We start from the raw sequence: 20,565 nt of genomic DNA, 5'->3' as shown, positions 1-20,565 counted from the left end.
TTTCATAATGATATATCTGAGCTTCGAGTTAATATTCTTCAAGAAGTATTATTGAAATTTGATTGCAGTGAGAAAGTGATAGAGCTTCTTGCTGATAACACATATACCTGCTTATTCAAAACTGGAAGGTGTGATATAAGAAGCCATTTCATCAATAAAATGAAAATTTAGAAATATGTGTTGAAATTTTTTTATAAATATAATTTTATTATTTATTACAATTATATGATTCTAAGTAAACAAAAGTGTAAGCTGCATTAAACAACTGCGCTACAAAAACAAACTAAGTTCCATACCATTTTAGACATTTTGAACTGCTATTAATAGACAACCAATAGGAGATAATGTTACTTGCAGATTAAGTTCCAGAATATTCTATAAAGTGGTTCTCCGTTATTAATTTTCCATTATTTTGTTTTTATTTTATTTTAAAGTTTTTAATTTTTGTCTTTGCTTAATTGTTATGTGGTAATTTATATGAGTTTTTTTTATCTTTTTTAGATGATACATTATGAACGCGTATAACCAAAACCGACGACGTAAATCGCAGAAAAACAAATTTGAAAATTTGCAAAAAAGAAAAAAAACGAATTTGATGGAAGCAGTGCAATTCAATGCAATAGTAATTTGAAAAAATGATTTTTTGTTCATACATTTAAAAATTTTTCGCAGTTTGGTCAGCCAATAAGAAGCTTCGTTACATTTGCGTCAGAGCTGATTACTTCCGAGCTAGCGTAACTGGCGTCCTGCGTGCCTACTTAAGCCTCTGTTCAAACCAGCATTGTTCATTTCATTTCAAGTTAGGAAATTGTTCTTGTCGGCCAGTTGCTTCAAGTTTCGCAAGTCGATCTCTTAAATTCATCACACTGTTTCTTATTTTTTTATTCTACGAAGAAGTAAGCTTATTTAAATTATTTATCCGATTTTTTATTCTTATTTAATAGTCAGGAAGTTAAGTAAAATGTAACAGCAAATTAGATTATTGAAGATAGGATAGAAAGTAGAATTAGTATTGTTTAATTATTTTAATTTAATCACTTAAAATAAATCTGTATTTTGTTATTTTTTATCGATTTTAGGTTCTAGAACCTTAAAAGCAAACAATGGCTAAAGCACCAGCTATCGGTATTGATCTTGGTACGACTTACTCTTGTGTGGGTATCTTTCAACATGGAAAGGTCGAGATCATCGCAAACGATCAAGGCAATAGGACGACTCCCAGTTACGTGGCTTTCACTGACTCAGAACGTCTCATTGGTGATGCTGCCAGAAATCAGGTAGCCATGAACCCCACCAATTCAGTTTTCGATGCCAAACGTTTGATTGGTAGAAAATTTGATGATCCCTCCGTCCAATCTGATATGAAGCACTGGCCATTCACGGTAATAAGCGATGGTGGAAAACCCAAGATACAAGTTGAATACAAAGGCGAAACTAAAACGTTTTATCCAGAGGAGATTTCATCTATGGTTTTGCTTAAAATGAAAGAAACTGCTGAGGCATATCTTGGTAAAACTGTCTCAGATGCTGTAGTAACAGTGCCTGCATATTTCAATGATTCCCAGCGTCAGGCTACTAAAGATGCAGGAACAATCTCTGGTTTAAATGTTTTAAGAATCATTAATGAACCCACTGCAGCTGCCATTGCTTATGGTCTGGACAAGAAGGTAGGTGGGGAAAGAAACGTTCTCATCTTTGATCTTGGTGGTGGTACTTTTGATGTTTCCATCCTGACAATCGAAGATGGTATTTTTGAAGTAAAGTCAACATCTGGTGACACTCACTTGGGTGGTGAAGATTTTGATAACCGCATGGTCACTCACTTCATTCAAGAGTTCAAGAGAAAGCACAAGAAAGACATCAGCGACAACAAAAGAGCCGTCAGAAGATTGAGAACTGCCTGTGAAAGAGCCAAGAGAACTCTTTCTAGTTCCAGTCAAGCCAGTGTTGAAATTGATTCTCTGTATGAGGGAATTGACTTTTACACAAGCATCACACGTGCCAGGTTTGAGGAACTGAATGCAGATCTTTTCAGAGGCACTTTAGACCCTGTTGAGAAAGCTCTTAGAGATGCAAAAATGGACAAGGCCAGCATCCACGATATTGTCCTTGTTGGAGGTTCAACTCGTATTCCTAAGGTGCAAAAGTTGCTTCAAGATTTCTTCAATGGTAGGGAATTAAACAAGTCCATTAATCCGGATGAGGCTGTGGCTTATGGTGCTGGTAGGTATTTTCTTGCTTGCTCCATCTCATGAATGTTTTAATTTATTTTTATTCTAATTGTTAAACATAAGTAGATATCTCATCAAGGTTTAAATATTGTTATCAATTTGTATTCAACAGCCGTTCAAGCTGCCATCCTCCATGGAGACAAGTCAGAAGCAGTTCAAGATTTGTTGCTGTTGGATGTTGCCCCGCTCTCTTTGGGCATTGAAACAGCAGGTGGTGTGATGACTGCCCTTGTTAAGAGAAACACAACCATACCCACCAAACAGACACAAACATTCACAACATACTCTGACAATCAGCCTGGTGTGCTGATCCAAGTCTATGAAGGAGAGAGAGCCATGACAAAGGACAACAACCTCCTTGGCAAATTTGAATTGAGTGGTATCCCACCCGCACCCAGAGGAGTCCCACAAATTGAGGTGACCTTCGACATAGATGCTAATGGTATTATGCATGTATCTGCCGTCGATAAGAGCACAGGTCGTGAAAACAAGATCACCATCACTAATGACAAGGGTCGTCTGAGCAAAGAAGAAATAGAAAAAATGGTGAAAGATGCAGAGCAGTACAAAGATGAAGATGATAAACAGAAGGATAGAATTTCTTCAAAGAATGCTCTTGAAAGTTATGCATTCAACATGAAGTCGACAGTAGAGGATGAAAAGTTGAAAGATAAAATATCTGATAGTGACAAGCAGGCAGTGCTCGACAAGTGCAATGAAATCATCAAGTGGCTTGATGCTAATCAAGTACGTGTGTATATTTTAATTTGTATGTCTGAGTGTGCTGTTTGTGTTTTGTGCACGGATCAATCTTGGTCATCTCCTTAAAATTGTGTGTTGAGCATTTCAAATGCTTAAATTTGTTAATTTGAAATCCACACAGCTGGCTGATAAAGAAGAGTTTGATCACAAACAGAAGGAGTTGGAGAAGGTGTGCATGCCAATTGTAACAAAAATCTACCAGGGTGCTGGTGGTGCCCCTCCAGGTGGTTTCCCAGGTGCGGGAGGATCTCACGAAGGAGCCTCGGGCGGTGGAAAGGGACCAACTATTGAAGAAGTTGATTGATTAAGAAAATAAATTGCTCCTCGTCTTAGAACATCTTATGTAGCACATTTTTTTTATTAACATTGATCAAGATTAAAACATTTTTCTACACGGTTTCTTTTTTACGGTATTTGTTAGGAAGTTTTTGTGTTGTCACTTAGTTTGTACGAGGCGTTCGGAGGTGCACTGGCGATGGTCTGAATGTTTTTTTGAACGTCTGTTATGTTTCAGATGGGCGCCAATAAAAATGTTTTGGATGTTTTTTCGTTCTGAGTGATTTTTCGGATTCTGTCGTTAGTTCTTTGGTGCAGCGTGATGTATGACGATTAAGTAGCAAAAAACATTTTGCTTATTATGCCTACGGTTATTAAACGGACGAGAAAGCTGACGAAAATTTCAACGAACTCATACAGAAACGTTTAACATAACGCTAAGCTGCCGCCGGCTGTCAGCAAAAACCCGAAAAAAGTCAGTACATACCAGGAGTGCCCTGTGCGAATAACCGCAATGAGATTTTAAGCCGTGGTAACCGCACCCTAGGTTTCGGGTGAAAAATTGTCAAAACTGCGCGGATCTTGCAGTCTGCGGTCTTTGGAAAATGGCCCGCGCAATAGAACTTATGAGATGGTATAAGAAAGTTTAGTACGTACACAAGGAAGCAACAGTTCACTACGCACGTATCAACCGCGGATGCCATAAGAATGAAGGCGCACAACAACATGCCTGCCTGTGTACAGTACACTTGTCACTGCACTCCGCATTTATGACTACGATACAGGTGTATATAATTAGCTATAATCAAATATAAAGATATATATATTATATACATTCGAATATTTTCGTATTCTTCATGTATGCATAAAATGATTTTGGTTATTTGATAAGATAAAAATAAATAAATACTGGGCGAATAAAGAAACAATAGATGGATGAATAAATATTATTTCGTTGATACACAACAAAGAATGGCGTTAGAGTCGGATTGGAACAGTAAAATAAAATAATCAACTACTCAGCAACAACATTGGCAGCTGATGACCATTAAATGATATAGAATATGACTTAATTATTGTTCTACATGGCTGCTTTATGAGCAGAAACACCAACTAAAAATTGATTGGCGGAATAATTGAACTACAAACATAAGAATTAATTGATTAATTATATAATTAATTTAAAAAATTATTAATGATAGAATTAATTTAACAGAAAAGTAGTAGTAAGCTTCAATGAAATAAACGCATACACACGAACCTGTGCTTATACAAGCACACACACGTACACACATACCGAATACAATCATAATCACACATACATAGGAATTATATTATCCCACTATTAAAAATAATATTTTCATTTATTAATAATGAAATATAAAATGTTAAGCTAAAAATATAAATTGGAGATATAAATTGGAGAAACAGATGAGAAATGAGATGAGAGAAACTTGAAAACTAATCAATTAAAATTAATTACATTGAAAGTGTACAACCCATGTTTAAAAGTAATCGAACATTAACATTTAATAGCAATAAATGATCATAACCAATAACGAGAATCATAATGAATAGCAATGAAATCCTCATTGTTAATAATAACCTACAAGAGATGACATCAATAGCAATACAAAATAAAAAAATAATATGAAATAATCATAATGTAATCATAATGACCATTGAAAGAAGTAATATAACTAATAATTATTAGCAATCAACCTTAATAACAATGAAAATGATGATGAAAATGTTATTAATTACAACAAAAAATAAAAAAAGAACATTAGTAAGAACGAAATAAATAAAAGTCGCAACCAGTGACGATTTTAAATCTGAGCACTTGAAAATATTCAAAACAAAAACTCCTAACTCATCATTATCATCACTAGGATCACTATCATGACTGTCAGCAGTGACGATAGCCAATCATCAACATCTAAAAATAACTGTCATTAATCATAGCTAAGCAACTCATCAACTTTCGTTCACTGTGAAACAAGTCTAGCCGTCACACATTTAAAAGAAAATATCTAAATATATGCACACACACACATACACATATGAATGTGTACAAACGTGTACTGGTACAGTAAACACACACGCACACACACACACGTACACACACGCATATATAAATAGTATCGTATTAATTCTACCCAGTTGTTGGCAATAATCAATTTAAGGTTTGTCTTTTCAATTTTCCTTACTAGAAGAATTTTCTGGGAATTGTTCAATTTATTGAATTTTCAGAAAATTCTACTAAGGAAAATTGAAGAGACGAACTTTAATGCGATAGAATTCGTAAAATGCTGTATGAAATATGGTCTACTCCCATATAAACATGTGTATATATTAATACCTACATAATCATATATAATCAATATATATATATATATATATATATATATATATATATATATATATATATATATATATATATATATATATATGAGCAAACGCATGTTACACCTGCAACTAGAAATATTTCATGCAATTCAAAAACACACAGTAAGAAAATTAATACACACCAATTCGCATTACAATTACGACATCAATTCAACTCATCATTATACATTGAATGCTAACGATCTTTGGAGATAATTATAAATTATACGTAAGATATGTTTAGTGTTTATGTATGTATGTATGTGTGAGTGCGTGTGTGATATGAAGACTGTGGCAATTGATTTGTAATTAATAAGGACTTGCGAAATAATGAACATTTTGTGATGCGCCACTTAAATCAGAACAAACATGTTATCTGGCATCTCTGGTACTACTACTGCTACTACTAAAAATAATAATTATTATAATATTAACTATAATAATAATAATAATAATAATTAATATTATTATTATAGTAACATATTGATAATATGGCAATAAATAGTCTAGAACTTATGGAGAATAATCTACAATACATTGTGAGCCATGGCATGGTATGTTGCACAAAAAAGAAATATTTCATTTAAGTTGATAGCATCCATTGAAAGAAAAAGATTATAATCTTTTTGTTACATAATTACTGCTATTTTCACGAATGTTGCTATTTATTTTTCTGAACATTAGCGGCCCTCTTATGAGTCGCTATGGAAGAACTTGAAGCTTCCATTAATTTCTGGCTGCTGTCCTTCACTCGCGATTTGTTCCCCTCGTGACTTGAGTCACCAGCATTGCCCGCAGCAGCACGGCTGTTGCTGATGTTGGAGTTCTTCGTGCTGTCACTGCCAGCTGTGGAAACATTTTTGAATCGTTGGGCCATTTGGGCGTAACTCATTCTTGATTGCCCTGTCTGCAAAAAATTCATTCCAAAATTGATTACAAGTAGAACATAAGGATAACATTAATATTAATAATTAATAATAATAATAATCATAAAAAAATAGCAACATTAATCATCACCATCATCACAATAATATTAGCAACATAAGGTCAATATTTACACACAAACAACATCAGACAATGATTGGACAACGAAAAAAAAAAACTTTGAAACTGACAAATTCTTTATTTCCTTCCATCTCGCAATCATTACCAGCACTCTCATCATTATCAGCAACACTACTATCGTCGCCACCACCACCACCACCACCACCACCACCACCACCACCACCACCACCACCACCACCACCACCACCACCACCACCACCACCACCATCCTCATCATCATCATCATCATCATCTTTATTATTGATGCTGCATTCCACATTCCTAGCAGATTTCATAACAACAACAACGGCTGAAGTGTTTTTATGTTTATTATTATTATTGCTGCTGTTTTTTATATTGTAATTTATGTTACTATTATTATTATTATTGTTGTTGTTGTTGTTGTTGTTGTTGTCGTTATTTTTAGGAAGGTAAGTGTCCCCTTGAATGGTAGCATTCGAAAGAACGAGTGTATCACGATCGATAGAGTTGTTATTAATATTGTTGTTGTTATTGTTGTCTTTTGTGTTATTGCCGTTGGTGTTGTTGTTTTTGTAGTGAATGCAGTTGTTGAGAGCTTGTACATAGGAAGGCGGTTTTGAAATGATTCTGTTGGATGCTGTCGTTGTTGTTGGTGTTGTTGATGATGTAGAGATTGTTGTTTGAAATTGAACGCTGCTGCTGCTGTTTCTACTGTTGTTGTTGTTGTTGTTTAAGAATGGCGTCGTCATTGTTTTAGTTGCAGTTGAAGGCAACGGTGGAAATGAGTTTGATTCAAGGTTGAAAGTTGGAACAGTTGAAGCATTTGCTTGCGGTTCCTTCGAACATTTTGGAGATCTCTGCAAACTGCTGTCATTCTTCTCGGCACGGTGATTCTGATCGGAACCAGTAGAGTCAAATAATTAGGGATGTGACATATTTTACAAACATAGCCTTACTTGAATGTTCAACAAGAAACAGATCAAACAAAGAACTATTAAAACATTTAATCATGAGACAAAGAACATTAAAAAACTTAAAGAGGTTCAACAGTTTTAATCTTAATAATAAGAATGATTAATGAAAAAATGTACATACTCTGCCACTGCTGCTGCTATTGTTGTTTCTCTGCGGTTCGTTCCTTCTATGCACACTCATACTGCAGTTGTTATACTCCATCCTTCTGATATTTTATGATCCACTCATCAGCAACGTCAACAACGAACGCAACATCAACAAACAAACAAAAAAACGAACAAACAAACAAACAATCAATCGATCAATCAATCCGACCTGTCAACAATTTTTCTACTCCTGCTATGGAAGGTGCAAGCTGTTATTGATATGTTGTTCTTTTTTTCGCCGTCTCCATCATAATTTTTCTTCTGGCTGGCACTATCTGACGACTTCCAATTACCACCATCACGACCACCATCATCATCAATATTATTATTATTATTGCTGTTGTTGTAGTAGTTGTTGCGGTTGTGCTTGGATGTTGTAGCAAAATGTGGTTGTTGATTGTTTTGCTGTTGTTGTTGTTGTTGTTGGCTTGAAGGTACACATGAGCCAATGGTTGATGGTGTTTGAGATGTTGCTACCGTTTGATTGTTGAGCGGCTGACACTTTGTTGTTGTTGCTGGGAAGAAGTTAATGTCGCTTTTAATGTTGTTGCTGGCTTTTGATGGTTGAGAAGCATTACTGCAATCATTCCATATTTCAACTAATCTATTGGGTACATCACATTCATCATCATCATGATAACCATAATCATAGTCACTGAAGTTGTTATCATTGTTGTTGTTGTTGTTAAACAATTGTTGTTGATGTTGACGTTGTTTCAAAAATCTTGGTGGGGGTTTGCTGTCACCGTAAGAGCCATAATATCTATGATGATGATGATACTGTTGAGAATGGCGTTGTTGCTGGTGCAGCTGATGTTGATGATGATGGTTGTATTCTGAAGAAGATGAATGATTATCATTGTACCTATTGTTGTTGTAATAGTAGAAATGTTGTTGTTGGTTGCTGCTGCTGTGGTTGCTGGCGAGACTGCTGCAGCTGCTGCTCTGCTGGCTTCGGTGGAAAGTAGACCTGCATGGTGTGGGCAAGTGTTAGGGCTGAGTGATGCGAGACTGTCTAAGTGAATGGACGATAAAATAATTAAATTAATGAACGAAATGAAAAGTTATTTAGGAAGAAGAATATTTCAAACTAGGCCAAAACAAAAAATAGACTGTTGAATAACACAAAATTGAATAGAACGTATCTTGAAAAAAAGTGAAATAATAATGAACGAAAATGATAGTGGGTCGCATTGAAATATCAGAAATGAATTGCTACAAACAATGGACAACAAAACAATAACAACAAAACAAAACTACAAAACAACCTGTCACGTTTGTTCACGCTGCTTCGATGTTGTTGTTCATACACTGATGCTGATGCTGTCGACAGCAAACTTGCATTGCCGTTGTTGTTGTTGTTGATTCTATCAGCAGTTTTTTGAAGTTGTGGAGCATAATAAACAGGAAACACGTAACCACCGCCGCCGCCGCTGCTGCTGTCGGCAGGTGTGGCCCCCGTGTAGCATGACTGCATGTCGAAATAGATATATATGCGTATATCATTATGCTTGTCGGTATTGCTCGCATGGTTTTAAAACCCAAAAGCACAAACACATTACAAGAAAAACAAAAACCTCTGCTGTTGAAAAAAAACATAGCCATCTGGCATGTTAGAAAAAAAAAGCCTTCTCTCTCTACAAAATCTGCGGGAGCTCAATCCAGGCTGCCTAAAAAATGCGGAAGTTGATTCCAAAACTGCAGAACAATTCTGTCCCAAAACTGGCAAGGAAACAGATGAATAAATCCGAGAAGATTTTTAAAATGCGTGAAGGAATGCAGGGTTGTTAACGCTATGCATAAAAACAGCCATTGCTACTACCTTTTTTGAAATAAATATCACATTGTAGCAACAACCTGCCAACCATACCTTATAATTTGCCATCGAATTATGTTTGATCAACGTTTCTCCCTGACATGGTCTTGCAAAAGTTGAGTTAGAAATACTTTTGATGAACTGTTCTTTATTAAAATGTTTCCAGGACTTAACAAATTTTGTACCCACCTTACTAAGCGTTTGAGTAATCATCACTTCACCTCTATGCAACCTTCGTCTGAAAAGATTTCACTCAAAAAAATTGTTGTACTGGCTATCAGATCTAGTTATTAAGTTAAATACGCCATTACATTTGTATTTTTCTATACATTTGCCAAAAAAGCCAACAAATATACAACAACAACAATAAAAAAGAACAAAATGATGAACCGACGTGATGAATAGACTGCCACACGTGTGTTGGCTGGACCAGCTCAGGCGGATAATGTGGCACATTCTGTCAACAGTATATGATCAGGTAATAAAAATAACAATGATAATGGTAAAAGCCAGGTACCTGGAAGAAAACAGAAGCGGAGTTATTGATGTTGAGATGCTGTGCCGATGGATTGTAAGTATGGTTTGGTGATGTAAGAGTTATTAATGTTGCCATGTTGGTTGATGGTTGCTGCTGCTGTTGAATGCAAGCTGTGAGACAACTTGACGACGAGAGGAATGTGTTGCTTGTCTTGATTCGAGCCTAAAGGTAATTTGCAAATAATTATTTTATTCATCTATTCATCCATCCTCTTTTAAACAAATTTTTCATAATCACATGGACAATTCTGAAAATATTTAAACTTTTTCAATTAATTTGAAATCTATAGGATGAAGTGTTTACAGAGCAATCAGGTGCTAAAGCACTTGTACTCATCTATCTGATGTATCAAACAGTTACACGGTAGTCTGCTGATTCAAATGAAAAAAGATCTCGAAAATTTGCAAATGTTGTCCACCAGTATAGTCTGGCGGTCTATATTTAAACCTACGCACATTAGCAGATAGTACCTACTAGAGCCGGCCTGTGCAGTTCACCGCAACCGTAACCGCGGTTATCATTTTAGTTGACTGCGGTATTTGCGGTTTCAAATCGATTTTTTTTTATTTCACTTGAAATTAATTTTTTGAATTTAATTTTCATTGTAGAGTTTTCGGTTGCTTTAAGATCGATTTCGCATTTCCTCTTCCTTTCTAGTGTAGAAGTTGGTTAGCCTGGTTTAACTCATTCGTTATTTCACAGTAATCATTTTAATTCGCTATAGTTATGTCGTTCGATAGAATGATGCCTGCTGATTATGATGACGAGCATGATGAATTGTCAGAAACAACAAATGAGACAAAAGATAAAGCTACTGACAAAGAATTTATCTTCAATTTAATGCTGACCAAAAATCCAGATGTCACGCTACAGAGTCGACGAAGTTTTAAGGCCTGCGGCAGTTCCGAGTAGGAAACAAAAACTCGGCGTGGAAATAAATGAAGTAAAATATTTTACTTGGCTAAATTAAATTTCAAAAATATTTTACTTGGCTAAACTAAATTTCAAATAAATTTGACTTTTGTATTTTAAGAAACTCGAAAGCAATATAACAACATTTTTTCCGAAAGGATGAAATCTTCCAGTCACTCTTTATGGACGAAAAATTTTGTGAAAACGGGTTGAGTGCGTAAATCAAAGAAAAACGAGCCATATAAAAGTTATTGATTATTGGATAAGCAACCGAGATTATGGTAAACTGAGGGAGCTCTGCTTCTTCATCTTTACCATTCCAGCTTCAAGCGAGTCCTCAGAGAGAGTTGGCTCATCACTTGGCTACACATTGCAAAACAGACAAAGTGCAACAAATGTTGTTTGTTAGAAGCAAAAATGACTTGAACAATTAAACTTTAAAAGTTTAGATAATTAAACGGTCAATTATTCAGACGTGATTACACTTATAATTTACATGTATATTAATCTTTGTATATTATTAATATTAATAAAATTTAATTAGTTAAGTGTAGATGGGAAAATGAGCGCGGATGTGCGGTTAAACCTCGGACAGTTAAACTGCGGACGAGCGGTTAAACCGCGGACAGTTAAACTGCGAACGGGCGGTTTAACCTCGGACAGTTAAACTGCGGATGGGCGGTTTAACCGCGGGGCGGTTTGCGGTTGATCTCGTTGCGGTTGCGGCTTCCTTCGCTGTGTTTAGCAATTGGTTGCCGTTTGCTTCGTTACCGTTGCGTCTTGAACATTTGTAACTGCACAGGGCTCTAGTACCTACATCAAATAAACATTAGTTAGGCGACAAAATCTTTCAAGAAGATAACATGCAAAATTATGGAAAGTTCTGTCTAGATAAATTCATAAATAAGCAGCAAACTGTGAAGATAAATAAAAAAAACTTTGATTGGCTGGTCAAGAAAGGTTTGGACATTCTGCCTGAGGTGATGGTAAGCTGCCCGCGCCTGTTGTTCACTCGCAAAGTTGATGTACCAATTTTGGTTGCCTGCATACTCACAGTTAACAGCTGGTGCACTGCCATCTATGTCAAATAACTTTTCGATAGCCTGTTGTTGTTGAGTTAGGGTTGTGGTGTTGTTGTTGCGGTGGTGCTGTTGTTGTTGTTGTGGTGTTGTTGTTGTTGTTATGATTTTTGAAGAGTCTGTTCTGTTGTGATGTTGCTTGCATTAAAAATGAATGGAAGCTCTGCAATACAAACCATCAACAATTCGTGATCATCAATAACTCTAGCATCCCTTTAACATCATCATCTCTCATGATTCTCTCCCTCATAATCATCATCTCCATCAGCATCATCATCTACCTGCTTTGGAGTACTCTGTGGAACATCCCTGAGTATAATTGTTGATCTTGGGATTATTAGTCGCACCTTCGAGCCGCTGGCATCCATTTGTAAATTGGGGAACTCTGAAAACCATTTGATCATTACAACATTTATGATATCTGACTGTAATATTAATAGTAATAATAAAAATGATGATAATAATAATAAAAATGACGAACAAAAATTAGAAAAGTTATACATCCCTAAAAAATTGCCTATCAGTTTATGAGGAATCATTTGGTGGAATTAATGAATAACAAACATAAATAGGTAGAAATTTTTTGCAAGGCAATTGAAGATGATGTCCTGTGGCTTGATTGATTGATGACTGTTTAATTGCATCATAATAATAAGAAGGATCATTCATCTGATGCTGGCTGCTAGATGGAATTACAATGAGTACATGAATGATGAAAGACAATTAATCATAAATAAATTGTCATTATAATGTTTTTATGTTTAAAACAATGATCAAATTAAATACTTTAAAACTATTCTAAATTTATAATTTGGAACCTTCAAGTATTCGAGCAATCAATTTAACATCGGTGGTGAATTGGGATATCCTTCTAAGTTGAACAACAATGTCCAGCGAGATGTACTGGTCAGAGTCAAGTTGGGAAATTAAAAATTTGTCTTTTGAGAAGGATTCACTGGTGGTGGTGGAGGTAATTGTGTAGATGGTGGTGGTGATTGTGAAAAATAATTACAGAACACCAACAACAATAAGATCAATTGTTCTTCATCACACAAAATGAACAAAATATCAGCAAGCAGCAAACAACTTGAAACCAACATAGAGAATATATGTTCCAGTTCTGTTTTTAGAACAAACTTTAGCTCATCATTTGAGATGCTTGTCAGTTCATCATCAGGTGAACAATTTTGAACATGTTCATTAACATTTGATGACGAACAATTGTGAACATGTTCATCAATATTTGATGAACAATTGCAAACATGTTTATCAAAATTTGGTGAAGAATGCAGAATGTGGTCATCCTCATTTTCTGAATGGTTGTTGACTGTGTGAAGAACATTGCAAACAGTGCAACTGTTGTTCATCATTTCATTTAATCCTGTCATCGCTGTTGTCATTGTAATGAAGTTGAAATAAAATCTGTTACTGCATTTGTCAGCGTTTGATGATATTTGTTTGTTTGTTTTTTCGTGTTTTGTGTGGTGTTTGGAATCTTTTATGCACGTGCGTAAAAATTTAGACTTACAAACAAATTTGCCAGTTAATGCACAAAAAACATAAAAATGCTGAAAATAAATAAGTAAATAAATAAACATGTTAATAAATAAATAAACAATTGAGATAAAAAAAAAATTTAAGTGCGCTGGTCTTAAAAATGAAACAGTACAATGGAATTCCTTTTATTAGGTTTGAATCATCATTCATTTGATGGTGATCCATAATAATTTAATTCACGTACACATACATAAGTGTAGAAATTTATACATGCATAGGAATGAGTCAGACATGCACAGGAATGAGTATGGCATGCATAGGAATGAGTATGACATTTACAAGCATAAAGCTAATTTCAATTCATAACAATATTGAACTAATCTAAAAGCTGATTCAAAATAGTATTTGAATCACATGGATGCAAACTACATCAATTTATTTTATTTTAACAAACATAAGCTATTAAAAATGCTAGCACCATTGCACGAATAATGTTCACATGTTGTTAATAATCAGTTATCTAATAATTATAAGAGATATAATTATCATCTTCAAACTTGGTTCATGGCATGGGTGGTTTGTTGGTGCCATCTTTGGAGATGATTGCAAAATGTGACCTCCCCCTGTTAATGCTAACGGGGAATTGTTGTTATCGTTAATGTTTTCGTTGTTGATGTTTTCATTGTTGTTTTTGATATTTTTGTCAACATTGTTAATTTTGACATCACTATCAACATTACTGACGAGAGAGATGTTGTTGTTAGTGTTATAGATGTTAATGTCGACATTCAAATTTTTAATGTTATTATTAATCGCTCCATTAATACTGTTGACTTTTTTAATGTTGTTATGGTTGTTGCAATCGCTAACATGCTTCAATTTTTTGCTAGAACCATCATCACCATCATTATTCAACATTTTGTCACGTAAAATTTGCTTTTCTTTCAACAAAGATCTGTTTGCTTCTTTTGTCTTTTTACCTCTGCCATCTTTAAAGTTTGTGCTAAAATTTATTCCATCTTCTTTCTCCTTGCTTTCATTGACATTATTCAGCATTTCAACAACAGGTTCTGTCAATCCATTTATCATCTCTGTAGGTATGAAATTCAATTAAAATAAAATTCATGTTCGTTTACTGATATGAATGTAATTGATAAATTTTCTAAATAAAATGAATCTTCAAATATTTATGTTGCATAATGAAACTATTTTAAATTTTTGTTCACATTCTTACTTTTGTTTGTTAGTATGTTGTTGTGAGTAGCTTCAGCTAAACTTTCCTCATCCGTGTGATCCTTCTTAGACATACCATTTAATAGCGTTTCCTCAACTACCTCCTGAATGAAAAAAATTTTAAAATTTTTATAGAATTCTTATCATTAGGATAGTAGGGAAAAAATCTTATTGATGAAAAATGAATTGAAATATATAAAAAAGAAATCTAATTGCATTAGGACCCCAAATAAAAATCAGGTCAGAATCACTTTGGCATGCATGTCAACGAAAAATGAGAAAAGTTATTTTTAGAAAAATTAACTTAGCACAGCCATAATAAATAAAATAAATTTGATAAAAAATAAATTCAAAAGTTAACCATAAAAATAATCTTCTTGCTTCTTGTTGGGGAATATGGTGGCAACCCCAGTAATAAATAAAAATTTTCCTGACTGTTTTACTGTAAGTCTGTTATAAATAAAGTAAAGCCTAAACCTAAATAATGAAACAGTGGAGCAGAAAGTGAATAAAACGTAAGTTAGGTAAGTGAACTTAACTAACTTGAAACAACTAGCTAAAAATTTTATTTTAATTAATTAAATTAAAATTATATTTATTAAAATTAAAAAGAGCAGATAAGAAAGAAATGATTTCTAGTAGTGACTTATTGTTATTCTAAATAAAAATTTAAGTCGCCCGAACGCTGAAAAAAAAATGAAATAATTTATTAAAAGTCATTAAATTATCCAATAAACTTCTACCATATTTGATTACAAAATTTTGAACAAATTTCTAAAACAGATGCGACAAAAAATAAACAAATTAGTAAATTCACCGAACTATGATTTTTCGTCCCCATTTTCTCGGTGGTCCGAGAAATTGCACGGGTTTTAACAAACAAACTACATGAAATATTTACTTAACTTATTATTATGTTTAAAACAACTTTGTAATTAAAATGAATTTTGTATTTTAAAATTAGTTTTAAAATTAATTTGTTAATTTGAATATAAAAATTGCTTTTTAGTCCGGTGAAATACAGTAGCTTAGCGAAGCCATAGGTTAGTTTTAATCAATAAGTCAATGATCCTCCTTTGTCCATTAGGGGACCATCTGGGCCGATGGCGTAAAACTAAGCATGCTTTTTACATTTCTTTTCTTTTTTCTTTCCAAAAACTTTTTCTATCTTTGGCCAGTTTTATTGAATTCGGAATACCAACACCAGTCAATTCAGTGATGTCGTCTATCCATTTCTTTGCAGGTCTACCAACTTTTTTCTTCCAATCTCTTTTCCCCATTAGTACCATTTTAATCAATTTGTCTTCCCCATGGATAGTATATATATCCATGGTCTTCCCTCATTCTACAAATGTGTCCAAAAAATTCCAATTTTCTTTCTTTGACTTTGCCATATACACTTTTCCGTCTTCCAAGTTGATTTCTGATGGTTTCGTTCTTTACTTTCTGCCTCCAACTAATTCCCAACAAATTTCGGTAGCACTTCATCTCAAACGCTTCCAGTCTGTCTTTGTCTTTTTTTTTAATTGTCCATATCTCACATGCATAGAGCAAGCTTGGAAAAACTCAAGATTCTATCATCCTCAGCTTTGTTTTTACAGATGATATATTTCCACTTTTCCATATTTCCTTCAATGATGCGAACATTTTATGGGCTATTGCCATCCTTCTGTCAATTTCTTTTGTGCAGTGGTTGTCACAAACTGGTCTACTTGTTCGAGTTTTTCTGATTCTATCTGAAATTCCATTGTTTTTGCCTTTCCCCGNTAATCATCACTTTCGTTTTGTCTTTGTTGAGATGCAGCCCGTGATCTTTTCCACCAACGTTAGTTCAATCAGCTTCTGTAGATCTTCACTGGAAGCTAGAAGATCTATATTATCTGCAAACCTTAGATCTTTGACAATTCTCCTTCCTATGTCAATTCCACCCGTTTCCGAAACTGACATAGGTTAGTTTACCAGGATTGAAATATAGGCATTCTTTTTTTTACATATTCGACCTTTTTAAGCTTTTATTGTTCTTTTTTTATGAAATAAACTGCGTAAATAGATCAAAATTGTTATTTTAAAAACTATTTTCTTCACGCTTAATAAATATTTTACATCCTAATTCAGACAGCCAAGCCGCCGCTGCATTTGACTATCGCCGGGGGTGACGACAGACGAGTTGAGGACCGCTGGTTTAGAATATATATTGCTCTTTATCGTTACGCTATCTTAAAAAAACTATCAATCATGATTGTAACAGCTATTATAGAAGATAGACTTCTTTAAATTTTTATTCTGGATTGCAAACGAGTAAATTTTACAGACGTCGGATAGGTGGACGATACCAAATCAGCTTCAAAATGTTCATATGCATATATATGAATGAATGTTCATACTTACATTACTTATAAACATTATAATAGATGTTAATAAAATTTATAAAAATTATATTTATTTAGCAAGTGAAACCATCACATAGTTAAAATTAAATTTGCCATGCGGAGAACAATACAAGACTGAGAATATACATGACGTTTTAAATTGTGCATCATCTACGCATGCTGCTTTGATATTTAACTAAAAAATACTCTCGATTAAAAAAAGATTAATTAAATAGGCACTAAATGAAATAAAAAATTAAAATGTTTCATTAATACCTGGGAATGAAATTGAAACAAAATTAAAAAAAAAACTCATGTGACCAATTTATACACAAAACATAACCAAAGTGATTGATTTCTGGAAATTTTATATCATGCTGGAGAGTTATCAATTACATTAAAAAATTAAATATGATGATGATAATGATAATAATAGTAGTAATAATAATAATACCAACATGATTATATAATAACTATGTGATTACATAGAGTAAGCATAAAATATCATAAAGAATCACATTGGCAGGTAACCACTGAATAAGAAATGATGATATAAAAAGGAACATAAAATTAACTCTTGTCTTGGCATCTAAACTACAAAAGTCTACAGTTGGTGCCACATTTAGGAAAACCACAATTTGTAGCTACCACAACTTGCTCGATGCTCCACCCGGAGGCTGCCTCACTGAAATGCTGCTAGTTGGTTTTGATTCTCCTGACTAAAAATTAATTGAATTAATGTACAATTCATAAACATTCTGTTACAATTTACCAGAAAAAATGAATAAAGCGTGGTACCAATTTACTTATATTTAAAACAATTAATTACATTAAATTGAATAAGGTTTAGGTTAACCAAATTTAAAAATTATGAATTAATCTATAAATCTTTCTATAAATAATAAATTTATAAACCAATTTCGATCCATTAGCAGCATACGGTTCTCCAGTTATTGGATTGAAAGAGCCTTATGAATTCATTCATGAAAACAAATAATCTTATTTTAACCATTTATTTAGAAAAAAAATTGTGTAAACAATTTTAAAGAATACTTCTAATTAGCAATTATAGGACAAAAATAATCAACTATTGTGTTTGCTTATTAATAAGACATGCAGACCTTGTAGTTTGTTCTTGAATGATCTTGTTTCGTCAGAGCATTTATTTGTAGAGCTGCAAGTAATAATGCAATGCTGCTCCGAAGATTTTGCTTGGCCGACCTCTTTCAGGCCACCTTCAACTACGGTCCCCACAATATTTTCTTCACATTTTGTAGGCTGTTGTTGTTGCTGTCCTGGTTTTTCAATGGTTGCTTGAATTTGCTGGGGCAGAGTTTTGTGTGTAGGCTGATTATTAAGGTTAGAAGTATCATCAGCACCTCCAAATATGTTACTATTGCCACCACCAGGTGGCTTGAGCACCCTTTTTAATTAATACAAATTATTTTATCAATTTAATTAAAAATAAATTCCTTTGTTGTAATGTTTGCTTAACAAACTAGAGTTAGAGTCGGAAAGGCTAACCAGACGCCAGGATAATTCAAGAACATAACAGTTGTTTGTAAAGTTTTAAAATTTAATTTAAATATTAAACAAATTATTATAAATTATTTATTAAATTTTAAATTATTAATAATTAAACCATACCTAGAGCTAGGTTTATCAGCGAAATTGCCAGAAAATATGTTAGTTGATGTCATGTCGCTATTCTATTTGAAAAACTTCTGAAGAAAGGGAAATTCGACGATGAGAAATTGAGCCAGAAACGGACAGACAGGCCAGCAACCGACAAAACACAGGAAAAGATGATGAACCGATTCTTACGCACCGGAAGAAGAACTTCGTTTAAAAGTTTACCTTTTAAATTTGAAATCAAAAAATGGTCGGATCTATAATGCAAAGAATATGCTTTAATTCATTTTTTCTTACACTCGGACTTTTAATTATTAACCTAGCTTTATATTGAGTGGCCCAAAAAAATCTGATAGCAACACTGAAAAAAGGTTAAAGGTCTACTACACTCTTCCTGGGTTCAGAAGAATCTATCAATCCTTCCTACAATTATTAATTAAATAATTATCCTTATCTAAATTAAAATTATCTTTATCTAACTTACCTAACAAATCTTAATGTAATGTGTGTGCGAGTATCTGTGTTAAAGTAAAACGTAATTATATGTATCAAACAGTATCTTATTGAACAAAGTAGTATCATAAAATGAATAAATATACTTTTTTCAAAAATTTAAAAAATTCTCAATTTGATTTCATTGCGATATCGATGATAATGATGATTGTGACCTGACTAATTAAAAAACATCAAATAAAATTTATTAAATAGGATGGGTAATTCATTGCGAAATAGTTGGAGGAAATGACGTCATGTTAACAGTAGTTATTTTACTGCATGGTAGTTAATCAGCCGGTATAAAGTTTATATTCAATTCCTATAAAATTCCTAAAAAGCATCAAAGAAAGTTTTTAAAATAGGATGGAGAATTTGTTATATTGGGCTATTCGTTTATAAAGCGAGCAAAATTTTAATATAAAAGCGCTTATAAATCTACGCATATTGGCTCAGCTTGGCTTGGCTTGGCTCAGCTTGGCTTTGCTTGGAATTGAATGTAAGCAAGGTGTGGTCCCAGAAAAATTTGAACTGCGTGCTTACATATATAGCACTGATTACTGTTGCTTTATAATGAATTTATATTATATATATATATATATATATATATATATATATATAGTAACTAGAACCAATGCATACAAATAATTAATAAGATTATGTTTATATAAAAAGCAATATAGCAGATTCAACCAGCCAATCAGAAAGATTCGAAGGCGTTCGTTCGATGACGTCAATTTAGTACGGTTAGCATTGTGGTTAAGACTGTATAATAGTGTAGTACATACGTTAAATAAGTTTTTTACTGATGTGAATGATTGAAATGATGCAAATGTATGGTTGAAACGAGTATAAATAGGAGCTGAGACAACATGAAAATCAGATCAGGCATTCTGCCTCGCTTGAAGCAGTCTGTCTGATCTCATTTATTTTTTTTTAATTTATTTATTTTTATTTATTTTATTATTTAGAGTTATATAGAGTTATATAGAGTTTGCATGTCTGGGGTTTGTATGCTGTATTTTTTTATACTTAAGGTGGATTCTTTAGCGGTTGCTCATACATACATACATACATCATGTTTGTTTGTGTGGTAGTATTTTATGTTCTGTTTTACTCCTTTTTCTCTTTCTTCATGAGTCTTGAGTTAAGTTAATGAAACATAGGTAGGTGAGATTTAAAAGTAATTTATT

The 20,565-nt window shown here is 33.4% G+C and overlaps 6 protein-coding genes across 6 annotated transcripts in view; 2 read left to right on the top strand and 4 right to left on the bottom strand.

Annotated features, from left to right (window-relative positions):
• The first annotated feature begins 733 nt into the window (after nt 1–733).
• HELRODRAFT_186139 (hypothetical protein) lies at nt 734–3,534 on the top strand. The gene is made up of 4 exons (XM_009031197.1): nt 734–896; nt 1,080–2,223; nt 2,344–2,978; nt 3,115–3,534. The coding sequence occupies exons 2-4, from the start codon at nt 1,104–1,106 to the stop codon at nt 3,295–3,297; spliced, it is 1,938 nt and encodes a 645-aa protein (XP_009029445.1). The 5' UTR covers nt 734–896; nt 1,080–1,103; the 3' UTR covers nt 3,298–3,534.
• Nucleotides 3,535–6,318: 2,784 nt separating this feature from the next.
• Nucleotides 6,319–6,930, bottom strand: HELRODRAFT_181390 (hypothetical protein; the record flags this gene model as incomplete). The annotated part of the gene is made up of 2 exons (XM_009031196.1): nt 6,319–6,564; nt 6,865–6,930. The coding sequence occupies 2 exons, from the start codon at nt 6,928–6,930 to the stop codon at nt 6,319–6,321; spliced, it is 312 nt and encodes a 103-aa protein (XP_009029444.1).
• A 1,033-nt stretch (nt 6,931–7,963) lies between these two features.
• On the bottom strand, nt 7,964–9,281 carry HELRODRAFT_181389 (hypothetical protein; the record flags this gene model as incomplete). Its single annotated transcript, XM_009031195.1, has 2 exons — nt 7,964–8,774; nt 9,073–9,281. The coding sequence occupies 2 exons, from the start codon at nt 9,279–9,281 to the stop codon at nt 7,964–7,966; spliced, it is 1,020 nt and encodes a 339-aa protein (XP_009029443.1).
• A 2,438-nt stretch (nt 9,282–11,719) lies between these two features.
• Nucleotides 11,720–13,537, bottom strand: HELRODRAFT_181388 (hypothetical protein; the record flags this gene model as incomplete). The annotated part of the gene is made up of 5 exons (XM_009031194.1): nt 11,720–11,883; nt 11,987–12,173; nt 12,431–12,534; nt 12,968–13,104; nt 13,287–13,537. The coding sequence occupies 5 exons, from the start codon at nt 13,535–13,537 to the stop codon at nt 11,720–11,722; spliced, it is 843 nt and encodes a 280-aa protein (XP_009029442.1).
• A 3,389-nt stretch (nt 13,538–16,926) lies between these two features.
• HELRODRAFT_194221 (hypothetical protein) lies at nt 16,927–19,020 on the bottom strand. The gene is made up of 4 exons (XM_009031193.1): nt 18,896–19,020; nt 18,370–18,671; nt 18,164–18,216; nt 16,927–17,967 (listed from the first exon to the last, which is right to left on the bottom strand). Exons 1-4 carry the CDS (start codon nt 18,946–18,948, stop codon nt 17,893–17,895), a joined length of 483 nt encoding a protein of 160 aa, XP_009029441.1. The 5' UTR covers nt 18,949–19,020; the 3' UTR covers nt 16,927–17,892.
• Nucleotides 19,021–20,244: 1,224 nt separating this feature from the next.
• HELRODRAFT_181386 (hypothetical protein) overlaps nt 20,245–20,565 on the top strand; it is a gene marked incomplete at both ends in the record, with an annotated part of 19,415 nt that continues 19,094 nt past the window's right edge. Inside the window, one exon of the mRNA XM_009031192.1 lies at nt 20,245–20,282. Within this exon, the coding sequence (XP_009029440.1) occupies nt 20,245–20,282 (38 nt within the window). The remainder of the gene's footprint in view (nt 20,283–20,565) is intronic.

Source organism: Helobdella robusta, assembly GCF_000326865.2.
Source record: "Helobdella robusta unplaced genomic scaffold HELROscaffold_70, whole genome shotgun sequence".
Lineage (NCBI taxonomy): Eukaryota > Metazoa > Annelida > Clitellata > Rhynchobdellida > Glossiphoniidae > Helobdella > Helobdella robusta.
This window is presented reverse-complemented; position numbering and strand designations above follow the sequence as displayed.

Coding starts and splice junctions, on each gene's coding strand:
- HELRODRAFT_186139 (XM_009031197.1), top strand. CDS start 1,104: ATGGCTAAAGCACCAGCTATCGGTATTGATCTTGGTACGACTTACTCT. Junction 2,224..2,343: donor GGCTGTGGCTTATGGTGCTG/GTAGGTATTTTC, acceptor TGTATTCAACAG/CCGTTCAAGCTGCCATCCTC. Junction 2,979..3,114: donor AGTGGCTTGATGCTAATCAA/GTACGTGTGTAT, acceptor AAATCCACACAG/CTGGCTGATAAAGAAGAGTT.
- HELRODRAFT_194221 (XM_009031193.1), bottom strand. CDS start 18,948: ATGACATCAACTAACATATTTTCTGGCAATTTCGCTGATAAACCTAGC. Junction 18,672..18,895: donor GCTGATAAACCTAGCTCTAG/GTATGGTTTAAT, acceptor TTAATTAAAAAG/GGTGCTCAAGCCACCTGGTG. Junction 18,217..18,369: donor ATTCAAGAACAAACTACAAG/GTCTGCATGTCT, acceptor TGAATTCATAAG/GCTCTTTCAATCCAATAACT.